Source organism: Mauremys mutica, chromosome 7 (assembly GCF_020497125.1).
Source record: "Mauremys mutica isolate MM-2020 ecotype Southern chromosome 7, ASM2049712v1, whole genome shotgun sequence".
In the NCBI taxonomy this organism is placed as follows: Eukaryota; Metazoa; Chordata; order Testudines; family Geoemydidae; genus Mauremys; species Mauremys mutica.
Genome location: NC_059078.1, coordinates 10,277,887 through 10,304,009, shown reverse-complemented (window position 1 = coordinate 10,304,009; position 26,123 = coordinate 10,277,887). Strand labels below are relative to the sequence as shown.

Here is a 26,123-nt window from a genome sequence, read left to right as displayed (position 1 = left end):
GATATTTGTCTTTAAAAGGATACAGGATAGATTTATATCAGTGCATATTTTTCTCCCAGTTGTGAGTCATGCAATAGATAGATAATGCACTATATGGTAGATAGAAAGAAGATATCAGAAGCTCAAAGTAGGATGCTGGCTTGGAAGAGCTAGTCTGTTTAGAACCCAAGATGTTTGCCCTATAGCTACTCTTCTAACCTCTTCTTTGGCTGCAATGCCTGTTTCACCTTCGGTTTTGCCTCATGAGCTAAACTACAGGGAATGTCCAAAGAGAAAGACAGGCTCCTCTGCCCCAGAAGAAAAGAAACTTTCAGCCAGTTTTCATAACCACAAGAGCAGGAGATCATGAAATACCATAACCATTCTACTGACCATTTTAACGCCTTCAATACAGACGTGCTGAGCAAAGTTTCAATTTTTTGATCTTTTACCTGAAGATCAACCTGTACCAGGCAGCCAGAATTTCCTGCTCCCTTGTGTCATCACTTAAGACATTTTCCCCTGAACACTTTCCAGTGCATTATCTTCTCTAATCCATGTGTTGCATGCTAATGGCTTTCATAGTGTAACTTTACATGCAATTTTCTTTGCAATTGTAATAGAAGCAGCAACGTCTGCTATAGTAAAAACTCCATAATGGTTTCCATTGCAGGGTCAGTTTGGGTCACATTTTATTCCAGATAGAAGATTTCCAAGCTTGGCTGTCCTTCCCAAAGGTGATTTTTTGTTTTTTAAATTTGAACAAAACCAATTCAGTCCCTTTTCTGTATTCTAAATATGTATAATTCCTTTCTCACTATAAAAAAATGTACTGAAGAGGCAGTGGGTTCTGAGAAGGTTGCTGTTTGCTTTGTAATTTACCAAGGGGGTCTAGAGGATGTAAAGGTTAGAGATGAGTACTAGGCACGTCACAAATTTTGCAAGAGGGACCCCAGCTCTGAGCATCCTTAGTTTCTCCTAAGGAAAAAAACTAGTAAATTCCAAACTAAATACTACATTTAGGATGCCTGGCTAGGTACGCAAAAGTCAGGAAATGCCATAGCTAAGGTTGCACTACAGCTGTAACTCAGAGCACCTCTGGTTGGATATGCCAGTGGAAAACAGTGCACTGTGCAGGACTGGTTCCATGCTTTGTAACAAAATTAAAGGGAAGCCCATTTGTTTTTAACAAAATAAAGTTACATAATGGATTTTAGCTCTGACATGTTCCAAATTTGCAGCAAATGAAGAACACATTAAATAGAGTATATCACTGCCCGTATCACTTGAATACATTCTGTTTCCATGACAACCTCTGCTTAACAGCTTGGCTGATATGAAATCTTTCCTAGATGGGGGATCTCTTGCCAAAAACAGTGCAGTTCAACATTATACATATTTTTAGGCATTTTAAAACATTTCCTTTAACCTTTTAGAAGTAAATATAATGGGTTATAAAGGATGCTTTTATTTTATTCTAAACTTTGCTTTGGCTTTTGAACGGTTTGCTTGTCACTCTTTCCACCTACCATCAGCAAGTCTTTTATTTCTCACAATGCCTCAACCCACAGCATTGTCGCAGTCAATGATTCAGTAGTGACTGTAACATAAGGTTTATATCCAGTAGAAATTAGTTTTCATGGCTGCTGGCCCATTCTGTGAGCCTCAAGAATACCAGAATCAGCAACTGAATTGTGAGCAGTACCAGCTTGAGGATCCATTGAACTTGGAGCCTGATCCAAGTCTCATTGGAGTCCGTGGATATTTTCGTTGACTTCGGTGGGCTTTGGATCAGATGATGATAGGAGACCCCTAGTTGGTTTAGAATGGAGGTGACATTTAAAAAAAAACAAACAATTTTAACAAGGGTTCAGTCTCAGTTAGTTGGCAGGTATCAGTTATGCCTGAGAACAAACAGAAAAATAGAACTAGTATATTGCAAGTAAAACCAACTGATGCCTAGTTATAAACTGGGTAGTATAAGAAATAACTTGGTACCGTGTCTATAGTCATGGTGTAGAATAAATGTCCTTAGATCATTGATAATATTCATGTCCTTAAATACGTTATGTAAAATTAATATGTCTTTAGTTAAATTAAGTGCTAATATTACTAGATATGTGCTGGGGAAAATAAATGAATGCACAATAATACATAGGGTAGTATTACAGTAATCATTCTAGCAATTAGCTAGAGTGAAATCCGACACACCAGTATTGGTTCATTAATTTCTGGTTCCACGTCTTCTGTTTTTACCAAGCATGATTTCAAGATAGTCTTGAATTACAAGAATGTGGCCTTTTTTTGTTTGAATTAATTTAGGCTCTGTCTGGTTCTCTTACACCTGTTTATAACATTCATTACTGAAAACAACTTGACCTACTTTCCATCAACCTTTTTCTTGTAGGTTATTGTAAAATCCTATGACTGTTCATATACTTTTTACAGGTGAGCTCACAATTAGGGTATATTTGTCTATTCACAACAGGTCATTCCCAATTGACTGTACATCAGTCATTCCAGGCTGCTTGCTTTGCCATTCTGAGTGCTGGATTTTTTTCTCTCAGAGAAGTCTTCCAAAGTACTGTCGTATCAAACCTGTGGTCAGTGGACCTTACTGGTGGTCAGCGATGCACTTTCCCATGGTCCAAAAAGAGCGGACTATCGTGTTGTGATAGTTCTCTTCCTTGCTTCCAGTTGCTAAATTGCACTTAAAAAAAAAAAAGCTAAAAATTCATCAAATTCGGTCTCATTTTCACATATGCAATTGTGGTCATTGCCACATCGATCTTCTACAACAGCAAATGGGACTGGAGGGGATGTGAACAGTCCCATATGGGAGAGGAAAGGATTCCACCAAACAATCTCATGTTTTAAGACTGAGTGCCCCCATTCTAAACTACCCTAAGTTAAGATTAAAGTAGGGGTTTATATTTAATGCTCCCCTGCGATGGGTGTCTCTTTTTGCAAATCAGAACCAGCTCTTGCATTGTGAAACTCCCTCTGAAGTCAGTAACACTTTTGGAGATTGTAAGTGTAGACCCTAAATGTAAATCACCTCCATCCCAATTTTCTAGGCAATATTCAGCACTTCTTCCTGATGCTTCCAAAGAGCCTACTCCAGCATTGTGTGTCTGTAATTACCTGCCCCCAACATGAAATTGGTTGAGGCTCTGCTATGGCAGAGAGGTGCAAGAACTCAAATTAGGTGCAGGAAAGTGCTGCTAGAGGCACACTGCTACAGTTACAGAGCTAGCTGTGCCTCTGTTGCCTCCCGGGTTTCTTTGAGTGGTGCCAGGCCTTGGCCTTTACCTATTCCAGGATGGAATTTTGCAGTTCTCTCACTCTTAGTCTCACCCTCGGCTACAGTAGCCTGTGTATCAGCAGGTCTAACTTGTTCAACATCTGTGATCTTTTTCGCCCTTTGGGAGTCTGTGACCAGTGATGTACAGTGATCAAGGCAGCTTTCTTAAAACCAAAGTATTAGTTATTTTAGCAGGAAGAACAAAGCATTAAAGAAAAAAGGGTTTTAAAACAGTCTACGTGTGTCTGTGCCTTATTGTGATGGTGACCTAGGCAGTTCTAACTTTTTCAGACGCCCCAGCAGGTCCCAGTTCCTCAGTCCGGTTCCCCCAAACAATTTACACCTCTCTCAGGAGAATTTTACTCCTTTTAAACTGGCAGAATTCTTTTGTCCTTCTGTGTTCATAGGACTTTTCCTGCCCTGGTTCAAATCAGTTTTGTAGGTTAGAGATGAAGCAAAATTAAGCAAAGGTAGTATCTCTGGCATTGTCCCTTCACGACTCCTAAGTGTTTGTTGAGCCATTTTCTTTCCTTCCTGTTTTTTTCAGACCGACTTTTGTTGTTAACATAATATAGTCAGACAAAAAGTACCCCAAGAACCAGGGCAACATACAATATTCATAAATAATTACAGAGCAGCTCCAAATCCATCACCCACAAAATGTGATAGTAGTATATGTCCCACTCCCAACTGTATTTTTCATCTGTCAGTTAGGAGAACTGAGGTTATGGCATACTCACATCTCCTCAATTTGACCATGGCTTAAGGGTTATCAAATTTTTTTACTGACTTTATAGATACAGAAAGCAGAAGTTTCCAGTACATACCAGTATTTACTTTGTAAGAGGAGATGGCAAAGGGTGGCTTTTATCAGTGTGTATCCCTTTAAAAAGAAATCTTAACTACATGACAAACATTAAAACAGTATTTTAAACAAAAATCCTGTAAAAATCTTTAAATGTTTCAATGCTTATTTCCTTAGATTTTTCCTCATTGGTCTGAATTCAAACCTGCTAGTGCAAGGAGGTGCTTGTGATGCACAGAGGATTCATCCTAGGGTTGTAGGGGGCAGGTAGTGTTTTCATAGTTGTTCTTTGTTTGATCCACCTAGGAAGGTAGCTTTAGCTTCTATCAAAGGCTCCATACAAGCCCCGTAGATAAAGAATGCACTAATCCAGTGCATCATCTGGCTGCACTCCTCCTCCCCAGCCAGATTTACCCTCTTCAATGGGATTTCCAGCATTTGTTGTATCCTCTGTTCCCCACTGTAGACTTTCTGTCATTGGCAGCCCTCGTTTGCACTGGTGTAAACTAGGGGGGAATTTAGATTGTACACGTCTCTCTTGGAAAAAATGGCTGAGGGCTTGTCTGCATGGGGAAACAGCCAATCTGCACAAGCTCCCCAGGTAGATGCTCTTATTCTGGACACTACGAGGGTCTTTTTCTGATTTTAGCTTAATCCAGCGGTTCTCAAACTTCATTGCACCGCCACCCCCTTCTGACAACTAAAATTACTACATGACCCCAGGGAGGGACTGGAGCCTGAGCTCACCCGAGCCTCGCCACCCCAGGTCGGGGGCCCAAGCCCAAGGCTTCACCCCCAGGCAGGAGGCCTGTAAACTGAGCCCTGCTGCCCAGGACTAAAGCCGAAGCCTGAGCCCTGCCACCCAGGGCTTTAGCCCTCGGGCTTCGGCACTGGGGTTCGGGCTTTGGCCTCAGTCCCCAGCAAGTCTAACACCAGCCCTGGAGACCCACAGTTTGAGAACTCCTGGCTTAATCCATTTTGGAAGGGGATTAAGCTAAACCACAAAATGGCATCAGTGCAAAATAAGAGTGTCCAGAAGGAAAGTTGTAGCAGAATAGTTACTGAGCTTTAAATTCATGACTAGCTTATTTTGTAATTGACTTCCCCACATAGACAAGCCCTGAATCTGGGTGATTTGGTTCTCTCTATTTCTGGAGTCCTTTTGTGTACTGTTACTTACAGAGTTCATGATAACAGCAATTTCTTTTAAAATTGAGAAATAGGGCTTGGAGGCTGGATACCTCAGTGCTAATGGAATATGGAACATTTCACCTTGATGAGGCCACTGATTTCTGTCTGGTCTAGGTTGATGGTGAACAAAAGCTAGTAACAGCTAGTAATCTGCTGGAGTTTGTGAAATGAGTTGGTGGTCTCAGCCTCGTTCCTAGGGCAACAGCTGCGCATATGAGAAAATCACCACATCTATTGGCACTGATGGACACGTTGGTTGGGAATCTCAGCAAAGGCATACCAATAACTTAATATTGGCATGGAGACTGAACTACTGCAGTCACAGGGCCTAGACATTGGCCCCTTCCTCATCCCCTACTCCTTCTGAGTAAAACAAACCACATGGGTTATTTTGGCTGGATAAGGCCCCATATTGTATTTTTTTTGCAAGATTACAATTTTTGATGTTCACCGCCAAAATAAAAGGAGGGTCCACAACAGGCATATCAATGGATACAGGAATCCAAACAATTCCAAATGGTCATTATCTTCTGCCTTCTATTTTAAGAGTAAATTAAATAACAAGAGATGATGCAACTAGTTTTCCAGATCTTATTTGATTTGTCAAAGCAGTTAGCAGGTTCCATCTGCACAGTATAATCATTAACATTTTGTTTCCCTGGTAATGTACATCCTGTTTTTTATGGGTGACCTTACTGATGGATTCGTTTTTTAAAAGGAACATGGTTTTATTGATGCTCTTTTAGGATGAGGTATGTATGAAATTATTCAGCCCATTAAATATGCTTTCCAAGAATCCTATACGATTCATGGTCTTCAGTCATGCTATCAGTTATGCACCTACTTAACTTTACTATGAGTAAAATTACTTTGTATTTACTTTTTATTAGAGTAAGGTTCTAGCATGTGTGCTTTCTGAAATATAAGGAACAGCTTTCTATAGACAAAGGTAAATACATTCAATAAAAAAGGATGATCAAAAAGGTATATGGAGAATTAAAAAAATTAACTAAAGATTTGTCATATGCTATGTCCCTCCCTGTGACTGTATGTGGTCTACTTATGCCTTTATCCTGCAGATACACATGAGCAGTCCCATTTCACTCCATGGGATGAAACATGCATTTGTTACCCAGGTGTTTGCAGGATTAGGCCCTAAAGTCCAGATTTTAAAGGTATTTAGGCACTGCTCTGACCAGTTCAGCCTTCCAAGATCTAAGTGATTTCTGAGCCTATGGGTTGGTCTCCATTTGAAAGTTATATCTGCATAGTTACAATCCATCAGAGGTGTGGAAAAAATGCAGTCTTATGGACTGTAGCTATGCTGCCATAACCTCCATTGCAGACACAGCTATGCCGATGGCAGAATTCTTCCATCAATGTAGCTATAGCTAATACCGTTGAGGGAAAAATCCTTTTATCGGTGTAGACTGTCTGCCCTCTGAGGCTGTGACAACATAGCAATGCACGTATAATTTCTACAGTCTAGACATACCCCAAGTCTCATTTTTGAAAGGAGACTTAGGAACTAAAGTCCCATTGACAGTGAGGTCAACATGTGTGAATTGGTCTGCCCACAGAGCCTACTGCAGGATCAGGGCCTTAGGCTGGGAGTTCTTTGGGACAGGGAATCTTTCTCCAGCTGTAAAGCATATGCATCTGGCAAACTTTCCAGTGCGGTAGGAGTGTGCAATAATGGAAAATGGATGATTTGCTTTTAAAAAATGGTTCTCCCTCATTAGAAGGGCGCACATGTCACTGTCTTCAATGTCCCTGCATTTCTGGGGGTGTCTCTGTGTCTTTCTCCTTCGCGGTAGTGGTCGGTATCCTGAAGTGGTGCACCGACCTGTCTGTGTCCCTTTGCCAGTGTGTCCTCCCCGCCTTCCCATCTGTCTGTCCCTTTCCAGTAGGCGTAGGGTTGCCAATTTAGGTTGGACGTCTCCCTTGGAGGTTTCATCTCAGGACATAATATTTAAGGACAGATTTAATTTTAATTCCTGGAGACTCCAGGGCAATCCTGGAGGGCTGGCAACGCTGCTAGGCTCTGGGTATCTGTCCCTCTCACTGCCTGAGTCTCCCTCTTTGTCGGGGTGTGTGTGTGTGTGTGTGTCTGTGTGTGTGTCTGTCTGTTTGTGGGTCCCGATGGCTGCCCGCGGCCCTATCGCCTCCCCTCCCCGCCCGTATCCCTGCCGGCGCGGCGCCCCCTGCTGCCCGGCGCGGGGCTGGCAGGCCGGGGACGGGAGGCCCTGACAGCCTCGGCCGGCGGGAGGAAGCGCAGGGCCATGGCGCTGAGCCCCCCCGAGAGCCAGCCGGGCCCGGAGCCCCCGCACCCGCCGCCCGAGCAGGAGGGCGACGAGGACCCGGTGCCCATCAACCACCAGCAGCTGCGGAGCCTGGAGCCCGAGCCGGGCGGGATCCCGCTGCACTCGCCGTGGACCTTCTGGCTGGACAAGTGAGTGCGGGGCTGCGGCCGGGGCCCGGGGACCCTCCGCGATACCCCCCCGCCCGCGGGACCGCCCGCCTGACCCCGGCCCCCGGGCCCCTCCGCGATACCCCCCCCCCCGCCTGACCCGGGGACCGTCCGCCGGACCCTCCGCCCCCGCCCGCCTGACCCCCGGGCCCCTCCGCGATACCCCCCCGCCCGCGGGACCGCCCGCTTGACCCCGGCCCCCGGGCCCCTCCGCGATACTCCCCCCCGCCTGACCCGGGGACCGGCCGCCGGACCCTCCGCCCCCGCCCGCCTGACCCCCGGGGCCCTCCGCGATACCCCCCCCCCGCCTGACCCGGGGACCGTCCGCCGGACCCTCCGCCCCCGCCCGCCTGACCCCCGGGCCCGGGGCCCTCCGCGCTATCCCCGCCCCCCGCCCGCCTGACCTCCGCCCCCGGGACCCTCCGCGATCCCCTCCCCGCCGCCTGCCCCGGGGACCGTCCGCCGGACCCTCCGCCCCCGCCCGCCTGACCCCCGGGGCCCTCCGCGATATCCCCCCCCCCCCGCGCCCGCCTGCCTGACCTCCGCCCCCGGGACCCTCCGCGATAACCCCGCCCGCCTGACTGACTCCGGGCCCGGGCCTAGGGACCCTCCGCGATACCTCCCCCCCCAGCCCGCGGGACCGCCCGCCTGACCCCCGCCCCCGGGCCCCTCCGCGATTCCCCCCCCCCCGAAACCTCTGCCTGACCAACCCCCCCCCCCCCGCACAGGGACTCTCTGCTAGGCCCCAAGAGACCGCCCCCCCCCCGCCTAAGGACCCTCTGTGAGACACCCCTCCCCCCAGCATAGGAACCTCTGTCCTGAGCAGGGCCCTGCTAGACCCCCAAGCCCAGGGCTCAGCGCTGCTGGGTCTCTCAGACCGGGGTGGTGGGGGGTGGGTCTGGTCTTCTCTGCCTTGCGGGCTCTGCCCGGGGGTGAGAGACCAGCTCCATAACCCCCAACCCCAAATACATGGGGCTGAGCAGCAGGGGGGACCCTCTCCCAGCCTAGACTAGAAGCCCCCCCCCCCCGCTGCTCCTAACTGTCCCAGCCCACACACTCCTAACTGCCACAGTCCAGACTCAAACCCGACACCCCTCCATTCCTGACTACCCAGCTTAGAGTGAAAGTTTGATGCCTGCTCCCATCTTTGACTGCCTCACCCTAAAGTCAAAGCGCACACATCTTTACCCAAACTTCATAATGTGAGATTGGCTTGTTGTCCTACAGAACTGGGTTGTAACCAGAGAATGAGTCCAGGAGCCATAAATAAAAAGCTTCTTTCTATTAGTCAGCTGTGGCCTGAAACTAATACAATTTCTTACAACATCTTGGATTTCATTAGCACCTTTCCCCCCACAGGGCTTTACAAACTAATGTTCAACATGTATTCAGGGATCATTTCAGCTGTTGCTGAAACGTTGCCATGCTTATGGCAGCTGTTTAACATGTGAACAAAACAACTCACAGCACAACAAATTAGAACATGAAGTGAAGGACGACAGTAATAAAAACAAAACTTCCTTGTAATGCTGACACTTAATAAGATCATAAATGAATTTTTAAAGGAGTAAGAGCTCACCAAGTTTCCTGAAATACTCTTATTGCTAGTTATTGTGCATCTGCAGTGCAATGAGTACAGTACAGAAGAAGAAATTGTCCCAGTGCCATAGTGTTAATGATCTAAATTGAACACTGACAATGCAGTTCAGATGCTACAGGCCGTCTATATATAATGTTTTAGCAAATTAAGTTGTATTTGTTTTATGGTAAACAACCTAGACTGTTTTGGCCAATAAGTATCCATTGATTACTGCTATTACTCACAACATACTCTAGGGTTTTGATATAATGTTCTTTTTAAAAATAAGCGTAAAAACACTGAAAAACAGCTCTGATCTTCACCGGTGTCTTTTGTAACCTGGGTTGAATGATGGCGAGTTATTTGTCTCACCCTGACTTTCATGTGTACTACACATGGGAAAACTTTCTATAGGTAGCTAGTATAGACATTAATTCAACAAAACTTTTTTATATACCACTAGTTGATAGCTTTAACTTTTTCTAATACTATAGTCATAACATTAAGAAAATACATTTCAGAAATGGCTTTTCTTTGTACTGTAACAAACAAACATTGATTCAGGTAATAGTGTTGTTTCAAGCCCTAAATTTAGACATAATGCTTGTAAGGGAAATAACAGTAGACTAATGGTTATATTTATAAGATCATGCTGTTATTTCACTTAAGGCATGTACAACCTTGATAGTTTCTGTAATGCCGCCTTCCCCGACTTTAGCGTGATTATATCTGGGTGCAGGGATCTACCTACACTGAGTTATTTGAAGGACTGTGGCCTACATTTATAATCTTTTAAAAACTGTATCAACTCACTTCTTATAGATGGTCCAGCAGAAGTGAGATTTTTGGAGGAATTAGCTAAATCTTACATTAGTTAAGCAAAGTGAATATCTAATTGCCACCTAACATTTTACCTACTTGACTTTTTTTAGGAGCTTTACCTTAATCTAGAGACTAACAAATTTATTTGAGCATAAGCTTTTGTGGTCTATAGCCCACTTCCTCGGATGCATGCAATGGAAAATACAGTAAGAAGATATATACACACAGAGAACATGAAACAATATGTGTTACCATACACACACTAATGAGAGTGATCAGTTAAGGTGAACTATTACCAGCAGGAGAGAAAAAAAACTTTTTGTAGTGGTAATCAAAATGGTCCATTTGCAGCAGTTGACAAGAAGTTATGAGGAACAGTGATGGTGGTGGGGCGGGAATAAACATGGGGAAATAGTTTTACTTTGTTTAATGACCCATCCACTCCTAGTCTTTATTCAAGCCTAATTTAATGGTGTCCATTTTGCAAATTAATTCCAGTTCAGCAGTCTCTCATTGGAGTCTGTTTTTGACTTTTTTTTGTTGTAATATTCGACTTTTAGGTCTGTAATCAAGTGACATGGGAGATTGAAGTGTATATCTATCTTCCTACTGTATTTTCCACTGCATGCATCTGATAAAGTGGGCTGTAGCCCACGAAAGCTTATGCTCAAATAAATTTGTTAGTCTCTTAAGATGCCACAAGTACTCCTGTTCTTTTTGCGGATACAGACTAACACAGCTGCTACTCTGAAACCTGACCTTACTCTGTAGCTGAAACATGGGTAAGGCTACGTTTTAGTCACAGGTATTTTTAGTAAAAGTCACAGGCCGTAAACAAAAAATTACAGCCCGTGACCTGTCCATGACTTCTGCTATATACCCCTGACTAAAACTTGGGCGGGGGATGTGTGTCGGAAGGAGAGCGGCCTAGGTACTGGGGGCGCGGCGCGGGGCGGGCCGCGAGCTGCGAGGCCAGTGCTCTGGGCGGAGGCAGCGTGCAGTGCTGCCTGGCCATGCCTCCGTGTAGCAGCTGAGCAAGGGGGATGTCGCTGCTTCTGGGGAGCCCCCCAGGTAAGCGCCGCCCACAGCTCACCTCACCCCATCCCATGCCCCAACCTCCTGCCAGCGCCCACACCCAAACTCTGCCACTGCCGGGGGGAGGGGTGTGGTAGCCCGAGACTGCCCCAGCAGCAGCCGGTGTGACTGGCACAGGGGCTGCCCGAGCTGCCCCTGAGCTGCTGCAGAAGTCATGGAGGTCACAGAAAGTCTCCATGACAAACCCGCAGTCTTAAACGTGGGCAATTATCAACACTGGAATTGATACTGGTGAGGCTTACAGATGGACATACAGGAACAATGCAAAACCCACAAGAGTTCAGAAATTATGTGACAGCATGAGGAAGAGGCTTTAATCTTTGACTTTTTACAACTATCCTCTTTGGAGAAATACAACCTTTTAAAAAAAAGAATCGCAAGTTCTTTTCTATCCTAGTATCTCCGGTAAAAAATATCTTCACTGTGTCTTATTAACTGTTTAATTGAGAAATGTGGAGAAACCTTTGAGAATACACAAGAGGATCTTCCGATCCTGCAAACACTCACTTGAGTAATCCCATTGGGTTTAAGTCATAAGTATGTGCAGGATCAAGGCCTAAAGTGTTAAATAACCATTCAGACCCTGCTGGAGTTAGCTACCCTGAAGCTGATTTGTCAGTTGGATTTGTTCCCAGTTGATCTACACAGCCATTTGGAGATGTGCATGTTTATCTCTTGTGGCCAACAGCAAAGAAAGTTTAAGATCCATGTCAAATTATTGAATTATATATTATGAAATGTTAAAGCCCATCCTATTTCAGAATTTTTTAAATTTAAATTGATTTTTTTACTAACTTTTGCCTTAACTACCTCATATAAGTACATACGATAGTGTACGTTTTTGCTTATTTTAAATTAATAAAAATAGTGAAATTAAACACCACAGAACTGGAAGATATGTTTTTGCGTTACTGAGTTGTCTGACAAGCCCCTTCTAACCAGTTAGGAGTTGAAGGTTGTGCAATATGTAATTCTAAAAGCATGGCTCAGAAGTCAAAAGTTTCTAGTGGTCTTCATACTCATAATACACAAAAAAATATTTTTGTGCATTTACTAATAATAAGGAAGAGGTGAACAAATAATGGATTAATGTCAAGAGAGAAGGATGGCAGAAAACAGAATAGGTGTTTTATACATTAAAAATAAATATAAGCTTAAAGCATAAAAACAGAAGGTAGCTTTTGATACGCAGGGCCCCAATCCTGCACTTATCTTTGTGTGGGCAGACCTCTGTGCTTATGCAAAGTCTCATTGAAGTGGCTATGGGCGGAGGCATCGGAGGCATCCACCTATGCAGAACTGATTGTTGTAGGATCAGTGCTTAGGCTTGTACCGTCTGTAATGAGTTGTAAATAACTGAAATATATCCAAACAGTGCACAACTTTATCTATAAATGCAAACATATTTTTCATTTGCTTCTAAAACCACTTAATGTGGGTTGGTGAAGAGACTATCTCGTGACAGGGAATAGTATTTTTGCCTACCATTAAATATAATGTTACTCCAGACTTGTTTTGAAATGCTAGATGAAGTGGCTGCTAAGTATCAAGAAAACACTGAGGTAGGTGTGTAGAATTGTCTGTAACCTCTGGTAACTTTAAATTACAAAACTGTATTGAGGGAGAGAGTTATAACATACGTTAAAAGACCTCCAAGGAATTTATACATCTGCATCAAGTCCATTCTCTTATAACAAGATAAATAATAATTTGTAACAAACACACACACATATATTACTAGTGCCTGGTGTACTACCAAATGGATGATTTAAATTTAATCTCATTGTATTATAATAGTAATTTGATTAATATTTCCTGCTTTGAAAAATAAATGTCTCTGCTTCACCTCCAGCTTTTAAAAAAAAAAGACGATATAACGTTTTAAAAAGTGATAGAACATAACCTAAAAGTAGAAGTTTGCAAGTGTTCCAAAACTAGAAAGGAGCATTTAGCACATGAAAATTAAACTGTTTTCCTCCTCCTTTTGCAGGGCCACTAGTCTGCGCCTGCTGTAGTTTACCTGTTTTTGTTGTTTGTTGGAAAGCTGCAGTATGAACTGCATTGGTGACATTGTATTGCCGATGGACCTCCATTGGGTCTTACAGATGCCTGTCACTCCAACTCAGCAAACTGATCTGTATTAATGCACCCTTATGCCCACATGGGGCCCATGCTCTGCACAGGTGTAGGGTTCTGCCCACATGAATCAGCTTTCAGGATCTTGGGCCTTTGAGTGAAAGGGAAGTCTTGTGGTTTTTACAATACCCTGCAGTCTTGCCAGTTTTCAAAAATAATCATATCCCATAGGGTATAAGCATTTTAAAAACAGTGCTTTAAAAAATGAAGACTCTCGTTAGGCAGTTAGCAGTTTCCTGGTGCGTGTGATGTCTGGCTTATTGTGTTAAATGAGAATTCGACAGGTCTTGCAGAAAGTCTTGGATTTGGGTCTTGCAGGTACTAAGGTGGCTTGAGGCATTCAGAACAATTGTTTCATTCAATTTTGGAATTTAGATCTGCAGATCATCTTTGTATAAAAAACAAAGCTACAACTGAAACTAATATATGTGCCCATTTACACATGTATATCAATTTCATATGTCAGTATTGAGCAAATTTTATAGCAGTTAATAAGCCCCAGAAAATTTGAACACAGCCTGTAATATGACCAAATGTATAACAATTTATGGTCAATGCTACACTGAGTAAAAACCTTTCTAATGAATAACTAAAAGAATATGCTAGTTATTCAAGCTGTGGCAGGAAAAGACTACAGCTGGATCCAGCAATCTGATCTGCGGGTAACTTCTCCAGAGCCCCAGTTACTTCAGTGGGACTCCACATGGGTGCACGGGTCTGCTAAGTAGGTTAGATGGTAGGATCATGACCTAATTCTGTTCCCGCATGACTGCTAAAGCAATGCTTTTAAGCTAAATTACTTATGTTATAAGCATAGATTAATACCACTGTAACAAAAAAACCACAAACCTCTTTGTTTTTAAAAAAGAAAAAATATCTTGTGACTAAACATTGACAAATTTAGTGCAATGTTGTTAATCCACTCCAGGGAAGTGAAAACTTTTATATACAGCACTTATCCTGTCAAAATTTTAGATTTCCCTTTTCCCTTTAACATTATTATGAGCTTTGTAATTACAAATAAAGGAGTTTAAAATATAGTTTTAAACATTTCCACCAATCACTAAACATTTCCACCAATCACTAGTTTTAAACATTTCCACCAATGGTATTTTAGTGACCATTTTGAAATTATACAGTTGTGGATATAACATATTTGAAACAATTTAGACTTTTAAAGCTTCTCCTGCAGCAAACCTTTAGTTGTCTAGGCATCTATATCAGCTATCTAGGATCATGAAGAGGTGGCTTGCAATGAAAAACATTAGTAATATAAAAATGTTCAGCTTAGCAAGTGCTTCGTGACAGTTTTAGTGGTTTGAAGTCATTCTTTGTCTATATTCAGGCTGGATTACCAGATTTGGCTGGTTGTTAGTGGGTGCTTCTGAGTGTACATTTTGGAGGTAAATATTTTGCTTTTCTAGACCAAAAACGTTTGCATCTAAATATTTAGGGTGAAATTTGCAGAAGTTCTCAACTTTGGTCTGATTCTCCTCCCATCAAAACCAGTGGTAAAACTCCCATTGATGTCTGTGGGAGCCGAGTTATGTCGGTGCTGAGCACGTCCGAAAATCTGACCCTTAATTCTTGCAGATAATGTCTGAGCCGCAAGTCAGCGTTAGACATGGATAGTGAGAACGTCCTGAGTAGCATTAGAAAATAAAAAATGGGATATAAATCCTAATGGCTCAGGCATAATAAGGAACCACTAACTGCTATGGGTAAGAAAAAAATCTTCATGTCTGGGCAAGTTATTTAAAGTGCCAGGTTTCTTGCACTTTTGTCCCAAGCAACTTTACTGCTTACTGTCAAAGACAGCATATGAGGATAGGTGGACTTCTGGGTCCCATGTGGTCTGGCAACTCCTTTATTTCTTGTTGCATTAATTTTTCCCCTGCTAAGATCCTGATGACCATGCAGTATTTGGGAAAGGAACACCCAGCCTCAGAGCAAGATGCAAGGTGGAACAGATTGGTTAGCATAAGTGGTTAGCTCATATTGTAAGGGACCGTTCAAGATAGAGTGGCATGTTAACACCTCTGCCGTCATAGGACAAAAAGAGGGGAATACAGGTTGTTGTAATAAGCCATAAGTCCAGTGTCTTTGTTCAGTCCATGATTTTTGGCACATAGCAGAGTAATGTTATTTTATCAGTAGATTGTTCATAGAATTCTAAAAGAAAATATCACTTATATGGTGCATATAAAGAAGTGAAATAAGATAATAACCAGACCCAAAACCAAAAAGCATGAAACATCCTGTGTTTAAATGATTGGTGTCTTATTGGCTAAGTAAATACTTTAGTTACTGACTTTTTATTAATGATAAAATTGTTGATAGTACAGTTTTTTCACATAAGTATGTGCGAGACTTTTTGTATATTCCACCTTAGAAGGGAATAAAACAGTATCCTAACGGATAGGAGTGGGGCAAGGGATGTTGTAACTATTTCCGTAAGAGAGGAGCAAATGAAAGGCACTATTTTGCCATGGCAAACAATTTTCAAGGCATTTGTTGTCAATATCTGCTTTTGTCTGCATCTATTATTAAAATTAGGATAAATCCTTCATTGCCAGGTAGATGATCTAAATGGGCTAATATTAGTTTTATCCTTCAACTTCAGTAATTCGGTGCTTAAAATTATGTTGTTCCTTAGTACATAGAATTTAGCAGTGAAGAGCTATAAAGATTAATTTCTGGTCTTCATAGAAAGGTGAAATGGCACTTTTGCTTTACCTGTTTTGAAAATGTGAAGGTGATTGGACAGAAAGAGCTCTAAAGCTGTCCTGTATTTTAGTCTTGGCATCAAAGATTTAGGGGAGATTAACAATGGGCAATCAGTTGCCAACCCCCTATTGAACAGCAATAATAGTTGTGATAACTAGCAAAATCACCCCCATAAACATTTTTTTTTAAATTGATATTTGCTGTGGTACTAAACTAAAACAAAATAAATACTGATGCACATGTATTCTAATAAGTTGGTGCATAAACTGGAAAATAGAGAGCACAAGGATATATTTCAGTTCATCAGCATCTTATATAAAATACACTGATTCTTAGAACCACATGCACAAAACCCACCAGCTTTTTGGTGGTAAATAAGCCCAATGAGCCCTCCTGCCATATACTTCAGAAAGTGGCTGTTGATGCACTGGGGGGCTATAGGGGATCACAAACTATATATGGGTCAACAATATAGTGCTGTTGCAAAAAAAAGAACAAACATCATTTAGGGGTGTATTAGCAGCAGAGTTGTGTGCAAGACACAGGAATTAATTCTTCTACTCATCACTGATAAGATCTCAAATGGAGTATTGTGTCCAGTTCCTGAGCATCCTACTTCAGGAAAGATGTGAACAAATTGGTGCCCAGAGGAGAGCAACAAAAACAATTAAAGATCTAGAAATCATGACCTATGAGGAAAGATTGAAAAAAATTGGGTTTGTTTAGTCTGGAGAAGAGAAGACTGACGGGAGGAGGAGAATATGATACCAACCTTCAAGTACATAAAAGGTTGTTATAAGGAGGAAGGTGATACATTGTTCTCCTTAGCTACTGAGGACAGGACAAAAAGTAATGGGCTTAAATTGCAGTAAGGAAGATTTAGGTTAGACATCAGGAAAAACTTCCTAACTGTAAAGGTAGTTAAGCATTGGAACAACTTACCTAGGGAGGTTGTGTAATCTCCATCCTTGGAGGTTTTTTTAAGAACAGGTTAGATAAACACCCATCAGGAATGGTCTAGATCAGTGAGACTCAGACCTCAGTGTTTCAGGAGCCAAGTTAGCGATCAGCCTTACCCAAAAGAGCCACAGTAGTGAGAATTCATTGTTTCATTTACTATAGTACTAATCATATTTAAACAGTATGATGTGGAAATATTTAGTTTATAGATATCTCATAGCAACATGACTGACCGTGTATTTTTTTATCAACTACAATTGGTTAATAACAGAGTAAAAGCATCCTGATTGGTTAATAACTTAGATTGGTTAATACCATGTGATTTAAGAGTCATTTGCAGCTCACAGGCTTCAGTCTGAGTATCAGTGGTCTAGATAATACTTAGTCCTGGATCAGTGCAGGTTAGGGGACTAGATGACTATCAAGGTCCCTTCTTGTCCTACATTTCTATGATTCTAAAGAAAGCCTTTTATAACTAACGTAACTTAATATATCTTATAATCATCTCTGTGGTGTCTAAGAACCTTTTGGTCAGAATAAGATGTGCTGAGTCTGCTGAATGGACAGCGAGGAGGTTTATATGTTGAATCTTGAATTATGACAGCTTCCCTACTGTTGGAACAGCAATAGAGGCTCACGCTGCCTCTGACTAGAAGCTCACATCTTCCCTATCCAGTGGAGGACTATTTTTGCAATTTGTCCAGTTTATAACATAGATACAGTAGAGGTATTCATCATAAATCTGTTACATTGTTGACTGACCTGACTACCGGGGCTCTGACCATCCATTACACAGCCCTAGGGAGTCTGGAGATGATTGAGAGCAGTGATTTGAGCCTACTGTAACAACCTCAAAGAAAGTCAAGGGTACATTTTAAAATTAGAATTTGTCAGCTGATAGAAAACTTTTCTGTCTCTGATGTTATGTGGAAAAAATATGCTAAGGGCCACATTTATCATATGAATTCAGGGAAATGGCCTCCTCTTTTTCATCCTGTGGTTAGACCGGCTATTCCTCTGACTTTTCACAGAGAAGAAAAACTTTTTAAACTTCTCTGGCATAAGGGCCTTATTTATCAAGAGAAGGCACAAGAAAGGTAAGAAAGGTCTAGATAATTTTATGTTAACTTGCGTGAGAACAAACATGAAGCAAAAATTGAAGGATTCCATGAGGGAAATTTTAAAATTGAATAGAGAAAAATTCTGTTGTGGTTGGAGCAGTGCTTCAAGGTTAATAAGAACTAGGGAGGAGAAATCGGTGGAACTTTACTCATGTTGTAGAAAGATAGTTAATAACTATTAATTTATCATCGTTAGGCTCCAGAATTAAACTCTTTTTATATGAAAGGGCAATTAAATCTCCTTAGGGCTCCTATTTCTGTATGTAGACTCCATTAGTTCATATGGAGAAAGTCAGACTAGATCCCACTGGTCTCTTCTGGCTTTATAAACTGTGAATTTGTGAATCAGTATAATTGGATGTTGTATCATTTGTTGGAAGAATACAGAAAAAGGAGTTTTCTAAGTTTTGTTTGTTTTTCATACTTGTTTATGTGCCAGTTTATAAATGATCTAAACTTTTGTCCTGTCCATTCTACAACAAAAGTTAATAGTTTCATAGATCTAAGGCCTGGGAGGAACCATTCTGATAATCTAGACCAGGGGTCGGCAACCTTTCAGAAGTGGTGTGCTGAGTTTTCATTTATTCACTCTAATTTAAGGTTTCGCGTGCCAGTAATATATTTGAATGTTTTTAGAAGGTCTCTTTCTATAAGTCTATAATATATAACTAAACTGTTGTTGTATGTAAAGTAAATAAGGTTTTCAAAATGTTTAAGAAGCTTCATTTAAAATTAAATTAAAATGCAGAGCCCCCCGGACCGGTGGCCAGGACCCAGGCAGTGTGAGTGCCACTGAAAATCAGCTTGCGTGCTGCAGGTTGCCTACCCCTGATCTAGACTGACCTCTTGCACTTCCAGGTATTGAAACACTAGGCACCCCAAATTCTGTCAGTGTTTTCTGTACATTTTGCAGCAAGATTAGACATTTCTCCATTCTTCTAGCTGTTGTCTGTATTTTGGATACTTTTTCTTCATCTCAAGTTGTGGCTTCAGCTACAGTTTTCTGTCCCATAAACAAATGTGTAATTCCATTTAGCGTGGCAAGTAGTTCAAAGCTAAAACTTCCAAATTGACCATTGCTTGCATTTTAGGACTTTCAACAGTTTCTTTCTCACTAGTCCAATAATGCTTTTTTGTAGAAAAACAATTTTTTCACAAATAAACAATGTAGAAATACAGAGGAGTATTCTTAAGGACCTTGAAAATGATTTTAAAGTGAGTTAGATAGCAACTCAACCAAGATTACTGGGCCATTTTAATATAGTTATGGTGAGCGCTTTTCTTTAAATGTTAATTTTTTCTTTGCAGCTTAGATATTTTTCTGTTCTTTCATTTGTGTTAGTGCTCATGACAGAAGATTGATGTCATTTGCTAGAGTTGGGCGTAATGCTGAAATATGCTATGCAAGCTTGTCCACGCAGCACCTGTAGTACTTGTCAGTCAAGCTGCTAAAAATAAGCAGCGAATAGTCTTCCACCTAAACCTTAAAATGAGTAATGTGGTGGTTGGTTGTTATTCTCTACCAGTTTGTAATGTTGTTTCTCGGGAACATGTGATTTGTAGCTATCAAAACGAATGATTTTTGTGGCCCCAAAGTGGAGTACTCTGTTCTTTATTCCCCAAGAGATATTTGAAGCGGCATAAAAATGTGATAAATATCCACTGCTGACACCCTGCTGCCTTTTGAAGTTTACTGTTTTATAATGTTTATTTACCTTTCATGGGAATAGGTTTTTGTCTTACCACAACACTCCAGCGGCAACATCAGTGAACGTACGTGGGGATGATGATGCAATGTATAGTAAGGCAAAATTATGTCCATGTATGACTGTGAAGTTAGGAAACAGGCAAAAGGAAAGCATGTCACAACTAATTTTTCAGACCATTATCTGATACATGTAAAAACAAAACAATCTGCCCTTGTCTTTTGACGATGGAGTTACAGTGTAAGAAGCACAAAATGTTAGAGACTCTAAGATGTGAGAAGAGACAAAATACCGTTGTTGCAAATGATAGCCACAGTATTTTACACTGATTAGTAAAGAGTTGCGTGAATGCAGTAAAAGTTGTGCAAGGACTACTACCCTTATTAAGCAATCTTCTGGCCTCAGAGACTACTTCTGGGTATTGCCAAATATGTTGACTGTCAGCCTACTCTCCATTTATTAGCAAAATCTTTCTGTCATGAAAATGATTTTTTTTGCTAAATTAAGACCAGTTTCCCTGGACTTACAATACTCAAAAAGTAAGGTGTGTGTGTGTGTGTGTGTGTTTGTGAAGAACATCTTCATTTGTCACTGTAATAATTCATTCAGGGGACATAGGGCAAATATTTCTTTTTAATTTAGCAGATCTGCTGACAGAATGTCACTTTCAGTAAAATTTTCATAGTGTATAAAACACTCCCATTAAAAATAATCGACATTGTACTGAACCCATGACTACTTTAGAAACAATGTGACACCAGTGTAACTGTTCTAACATTTATTTAAACAGTTTTCTCATTGGGTCCATCAGCACAATGCAATGTCTATGCCATTGTATCAACAGAGAAATGGTTAAACATACATTGTTGTCTGCTCTGCACTGAAGAAAAAAATAAGTAATTGTTCTAAGCTATCTTTTGTGTGTTCTTAAAAAAACACGCTGAAGATACAGCTACAAAGATTCCAGAAATAGAGACGAAATACAATCTTTCTTTTCTCCTTATTGCTTTCTCAGTATGACTTACATGAGGTTACCATTTTAACCCAATGGTTAAACACAAATAATGTAAAATGTATTACTGCCAGTAAGAAGAGAGAAATAAGAATTTTGACAGCACTCATTGGTTTGAAGAGAGAGACCAATTTGAGTTGTCCAGATCAAAGACAAGACAAAGCATTTCAGGATTTGGGAGGCAAGATGGACAAACACCCAGACAGAGTAATGTGCTGTCTTCTCTACCTTCTGTCCACTAGAGGATTTTGCCATTTCATGCACCTGTCATGCTTGTAACATGTGTCGTCCGCACACACAGTTGTTTGCAGCTTTGCACAGCACTTGTGCAGCTCCACTGGCAGTAGTAATATCAGAAAATACACACCTGCCATTCAGTGATATTTGTTTGAGTGTTTTACGCTGTTGCTTCTGTCAGTGGAGCTGCACAGAAATAATAGCTACAATATTTACTTGTTCAGGCTCAGCCTGCAAGATACACCACTCTTGTATCCTGCATTAGGTCACTGTGCATTGTTGTGGTGCTAATGTACGCAAAAACCATTAGTGCTGAATTTGCACCATTGTAATTGATCCTCCCAGTACACGCCCACAGTCTCCAACACCATGCCAATTGACTACTCTGTTCACTGTCTCCTGTTTTCCTGATTACTTGTTTGTTTCAAGCTTCTGCAGTCTTTTGCATTGGAGTTTGCATGCATTTCACCTTATAAAACCTTAAGGCTATGAAAATAGTACGGAAGTTGCTTGGAGAAGCTGAGAGGGGTTAGTTCAGTTCCTCATCTGGTGTAAATCAACATAGTTCCATTACTTCAGTGAGGCTATACTGACGTGTATCAGCTGAGGACCTTGCCCTGTGGCTTCACTAGATGAAGATAGTACCTTTACTACTGCAGCTGCGATCAACAATGCAGCCGTATCTGTGATAGCAATGGTGTAAACACCAACATATACAGGGATAAGGTGTTTCACCTCCATGTCATAAATGGCTAGACAACTCGGGGGGTGAAAATGCTAGCATCTGGTCTGTGGGCTAGTCTACCCTGGAGGGGGGATCGATCTAAGCTATGCAACTTCAGCTACGTGAATAGCGTAGCTGAAGTCGTAGTATCTTAGATCGAGTTACCTACCATCCTCACGGCGTGGGATCGACGTCCGCGGCTCCCGATGTCGACTCCGCTACCGCCGTTCGCGTTGGTGGAGTTCCGGAGTCGACAGGAACGTGTTCGGGGATTGATATATCGCGTCTAGATGAGACGCGATATATCGATCCCCGAGAAATCGATTGCTACCCGCTGATACGGCCGGTAGTGAAGACGTACCATGTGCTGCCACTCCAGCTGTTGTTGATGCTGGATCTGTATCAGCATTTGGCGTTAGGACAATGGTGGGAGAACTATCTGAAATGCTCAGTGTAGGCATAGACTGAATGCACTGCATTGCATGGATCACAAGAAGAAAAACTAGAAGAGAGCTGACCTTTAGGGTTTATACTTGCATCGGTGCATATGTACTGTATGCTTCTTGTCAATGTAAACTCTGCCTGTTTTTTGCAGGGAGACTTCCTGTATCATTTGTTTCTTTTCCACTTTTCTCTATGTATGTTTGTTTTATCTGTCGTCATTTGGTTGTGCACAGTAGGGGGAGAATTTAAGTATCAGGGTTTTGGTGGAATGTCAGCGTATTTTCAGAATAATTAAGCATAATGCTGCAAGACCCTGTGTAAATTCTCTGCAACTTTAACTGCTGGCTTTGCAGCCAAAGACGTGGCCCTATATGCTGGATCTACCTGCTTGATCTCTGTGTAATCAATGCCATTTTTAAAATGTGACATCTGACTAAAAGTGCTTCTGTTTCCCCTAAGAGAAAATACAGCTAAGAGTTGGTAAAATTAGCTGCTTTTTTTTTTTAAAGTCTGGCATGGTTTTTGGTTTTGGTTGTTTTAAATTTCAGGTACTATATTAGTTGTGAGAGTTTGTAGTATGTTGCCATCTAGTGGGATGTGTATGTAAATTAAAGGTGATTTCTTTAAAAAAAATCATAATTATTACTTTGAACTGTATAGTTAATACAGCTAAAACTCCGTAAGAGAACATTAAAGTATGACATTAAAATATTTTAAAGTATTCAAAGATAAATCAGATGTAAATCAAGTTGAAATTTAAAAACATTAATCCTGAAATTTGTTTTAAAGTGACACTCTCAGTACCCATGGTTCAAAATTTGATCTGGATTTTTTCTGATTTCCGAGGGCTCCTTTTGATTACAAACAAATAGAAATCCACTTAGCTACTCTTTCCCTTTCTCAAAATCCACACCAGTAATCTATAATTACAGACCAGTGCACTTGCATAAATAAAGTGGGTGGGTGCCTTTTTAGAACCATCAGACATATCTTTGTTTTAAATATTTAATGCACATTTTAATTAGAACATAAATATTTTTTTAAAATATCCTGACAACTCTCAAATTAAACTAAACCTAAGAATGCTCAGCCTTTACTTTTAAAACTTTTTATAGTAATTTTTATATTGATTGGAGTTGATTGTATAACTTTGATATGTTTGTAAATGTTTCAGTCATTTGCTAAGACAATCAAGTAATCATTTTTTGGATAAAGTATTTTATTAAGATAAACTTTTTTTTAGGTCACTTCCAGGTACCACAGCAGCTGAATGTGCATCAAATCTCAAGAAGATCTATACAGTACAGACAGTACAGGTAAGATTAAAATAGAACGACAGAAATTGCTACACACAAGAAATAACACTCAAGTTGTGAGGTTATATTGACAGCCATGTGCCAGATGAGTGATTCTCATGCTTTCACCTCTCTGAGGTACAAAATCTAAGTATCAGTTGATAGTATATGCTATTCCTTAGGCTTCCCTAGAATTTCATTGATAGCGTGTTTGATTCCTTGGTGGTTTTGAGGGATCATAAAGGGGTGAGTTGCAGGGTAATACACTTGCTTTGCCAGATACTCTGTCTTTCTAGAAGATTTCAGAGCCTCAGGCCGTGCCTCTAAATTGGATCATGAAACTTGATTTACTTTAAGTATTTGTCTGCCTTTTCTCCAGCTATTCTCCAGTGTAATAAATTATTATATGAGCAACGGAAGATATAGTACACAGAAGTCTACCTTTGAGTTCCCTGTTTGTGACTTTTTTTCTTGTGAACTGATTTGTTATGTTAAGGCTTTGTCTGTTTCCGGAACGCTTGCAACAGATGAGAGGTTCTGCATAATATCATTCCGTGTTTTCCCTTTACTTGTCATATAACTTTGTATTTGCAAAAAGTCAGTGGGTAATACCTGCACTCTGCATTCTGAATGGAAACAACCTTATTAGGAGTGTGGGTCCATATTAGTACTGGTGCAGGCATGAAATATCTGTTGTTGGGTTTGTCTTACATAATGTTAAAAGTCTGGCTTTAATTCACAAAAAGCCAGGATATTCTGATATGAGGCTAAAACTGTTGTGGCAATTTGGGAGATCTATGTACAGCTTATGACTGGTTGATATTGGAGACTCTGTGTATCTGTGTCAGACTGCAAACTCCCTTTTGAATGTGGATCTTGTTCATCTTTTCTGCTGTCTTTTGCCTCCTCATGAGGCTAAAACCCACAGGAGGTGTCAGGAGAAGTTCTTGCACCTGGCACAAGACTAACAGTGGAAGGTTGCTAAACTTTGATTATTGCCTATTCAAATGGAGTGCCTTGGATGAATAGGTGGATACCGCTCAGGGCAAATGAGGTTTTTTTTTCAAGTCTGAACTCCAGGGGCTAGTAATGAAACAAAGGGCCATCTAGTGTGGGGACTTTATCACATAACAAGGCTGATGAGAGGGTCACCTGACATAAGGAACAGGAGGTTATAAAAGAAAGGGTCTCTCATCAGTCGTTTTTTGGCAGGCGGTAAGGGAGGCTGGGCACCGACAGCCGAGTTCAGAGAGAGGGGTATTTTATTGTTTTGTCTAAATCTGTATATTCTTCTGCTACCTGAAGAGGGATTGGCTTTTGAACCCTTGGCAAAGCCTGTGTGTCTGTTTGCTTCTACGATCATGTGCTGGGGCATCCAGTAGGGTGAGGGAGAGCAGTGTTAGCACTGGTCCTGCAGGCCTAGGTCAGCTGGACCAAAAGAGTCAATTTCTGTGACGGGGTAGAAGACAGAGAGTCTGTGCCCAGGAAGTATGCTGGAGAGAGAGAGAGTGCTGCAGCCTCCTCAGACCAAGGGAAGCTTAAGAATATCTGGGCCCAGTGTGGTGGGACGGGACCCATACATCGCAGCCTGGTGAGTGTCAAGGAGGCTTTACAAGGGCTGTGTGACAAAAGCCTGGAAATTCGGAGATGAGGCTAAAACCCTGTCTTTAAAGGGACACTGTCTTGGTGGCTATGTTTTGAAATAAAACTGCCTTGACATTTGTACTGTTTAGTTTATGCCTTGTATCAGTTGTCCCTTCCCAGCCACACTTTTTTCCTCTGTTCACTTTGAGGCAATTTGCTTTAGAAATTTTCAGGAAATGAGGGCACCGGTCAGAGCTCTGGCAAACAGGCTGCAGTTGGATAGCTTGTGGTTGGGCTTTGCAGATCTCTGTTGGAGTGTCTGTTGCCCTACCTATGAAGGAGAATATGCACATCATTCAGGTGATTTCTGTAGCGATTTATGCCCAGAGAATTAAGTTTAACAGCATAACTACACCCCTGTCTAAAGTGGCTGAAATGGTTGTCGCTTTGACAACTGAAGAGAGCACTGCTTAAGCCCAGAGTATGGTGTACATAGCATCACTTATCATTGCCTTTTCCACTCTTAATCCAGACCCAGTTAATTAAACTGGACCTTACTGTATTGAAGAGCTACATTGGTTTCCTCCCATCAGGTTGTTGAAGTTTTAGAGAATTCCTTCAGGTCCCCTGAGAAAGCTGTTTCCACTAGATGAATTATTGGAGGCCAACAGCTTGGCCTATAACTTGTCTATTGATAGGTTTAGCCTCAGATGTACTATCATATATCTGATATGACTGCCCTGTGGAAAACAACAGAAATGTTTAGTGACTTTCTCTGTACTCTTTAGAATTTGTATCTCATCAAAGGTAGTTGGTACAGAACATAGTAGCCTGTACAAGTTCAAGAATATTATAGGTGTGAGCTAAAACCTTGTAAACACAAAGGTGTCTCTTATTCTTTCAATTTCAGCAGATTATTGCTTACTACTAGA

The 26,123-nt window shown here is 41.4% G+C and overlaps 1 protein-coding gene across 3 annotated transcripts in view; it reads left to right on the top strand.

Annotated features, from left to right (window-relative positions):
- The window catches only part of EIF4E3 (eukaryotic translation initiation factor 4E family member 3), a 71,032-nt gene that overhangs the window by 33,798 nt on the left and 11,111 nt on the right, over positions 1–26,123 (top strand). For 2 of the 3 annotated variants that reach the window (XM_045024878.1, XM_045024876.1), the window contains exon 2: positions 23,556–23,628. Coding sequence is in view for 2 of the 3 variants with exons in the window: in XM_045024876.1 (XP_044880811.1) it covers positions 23,556–23,628 (73 nt within the window). In the remaining variant the exon portion in view is untranslated. Of the gene's footprint in view, positions 1–7,523; positions 7,732–23,555; positions 23,629–26,123 lie in introns of those variants that run through there. The other variant, XM_045024875.1, reaches the window with a different exon arrangement.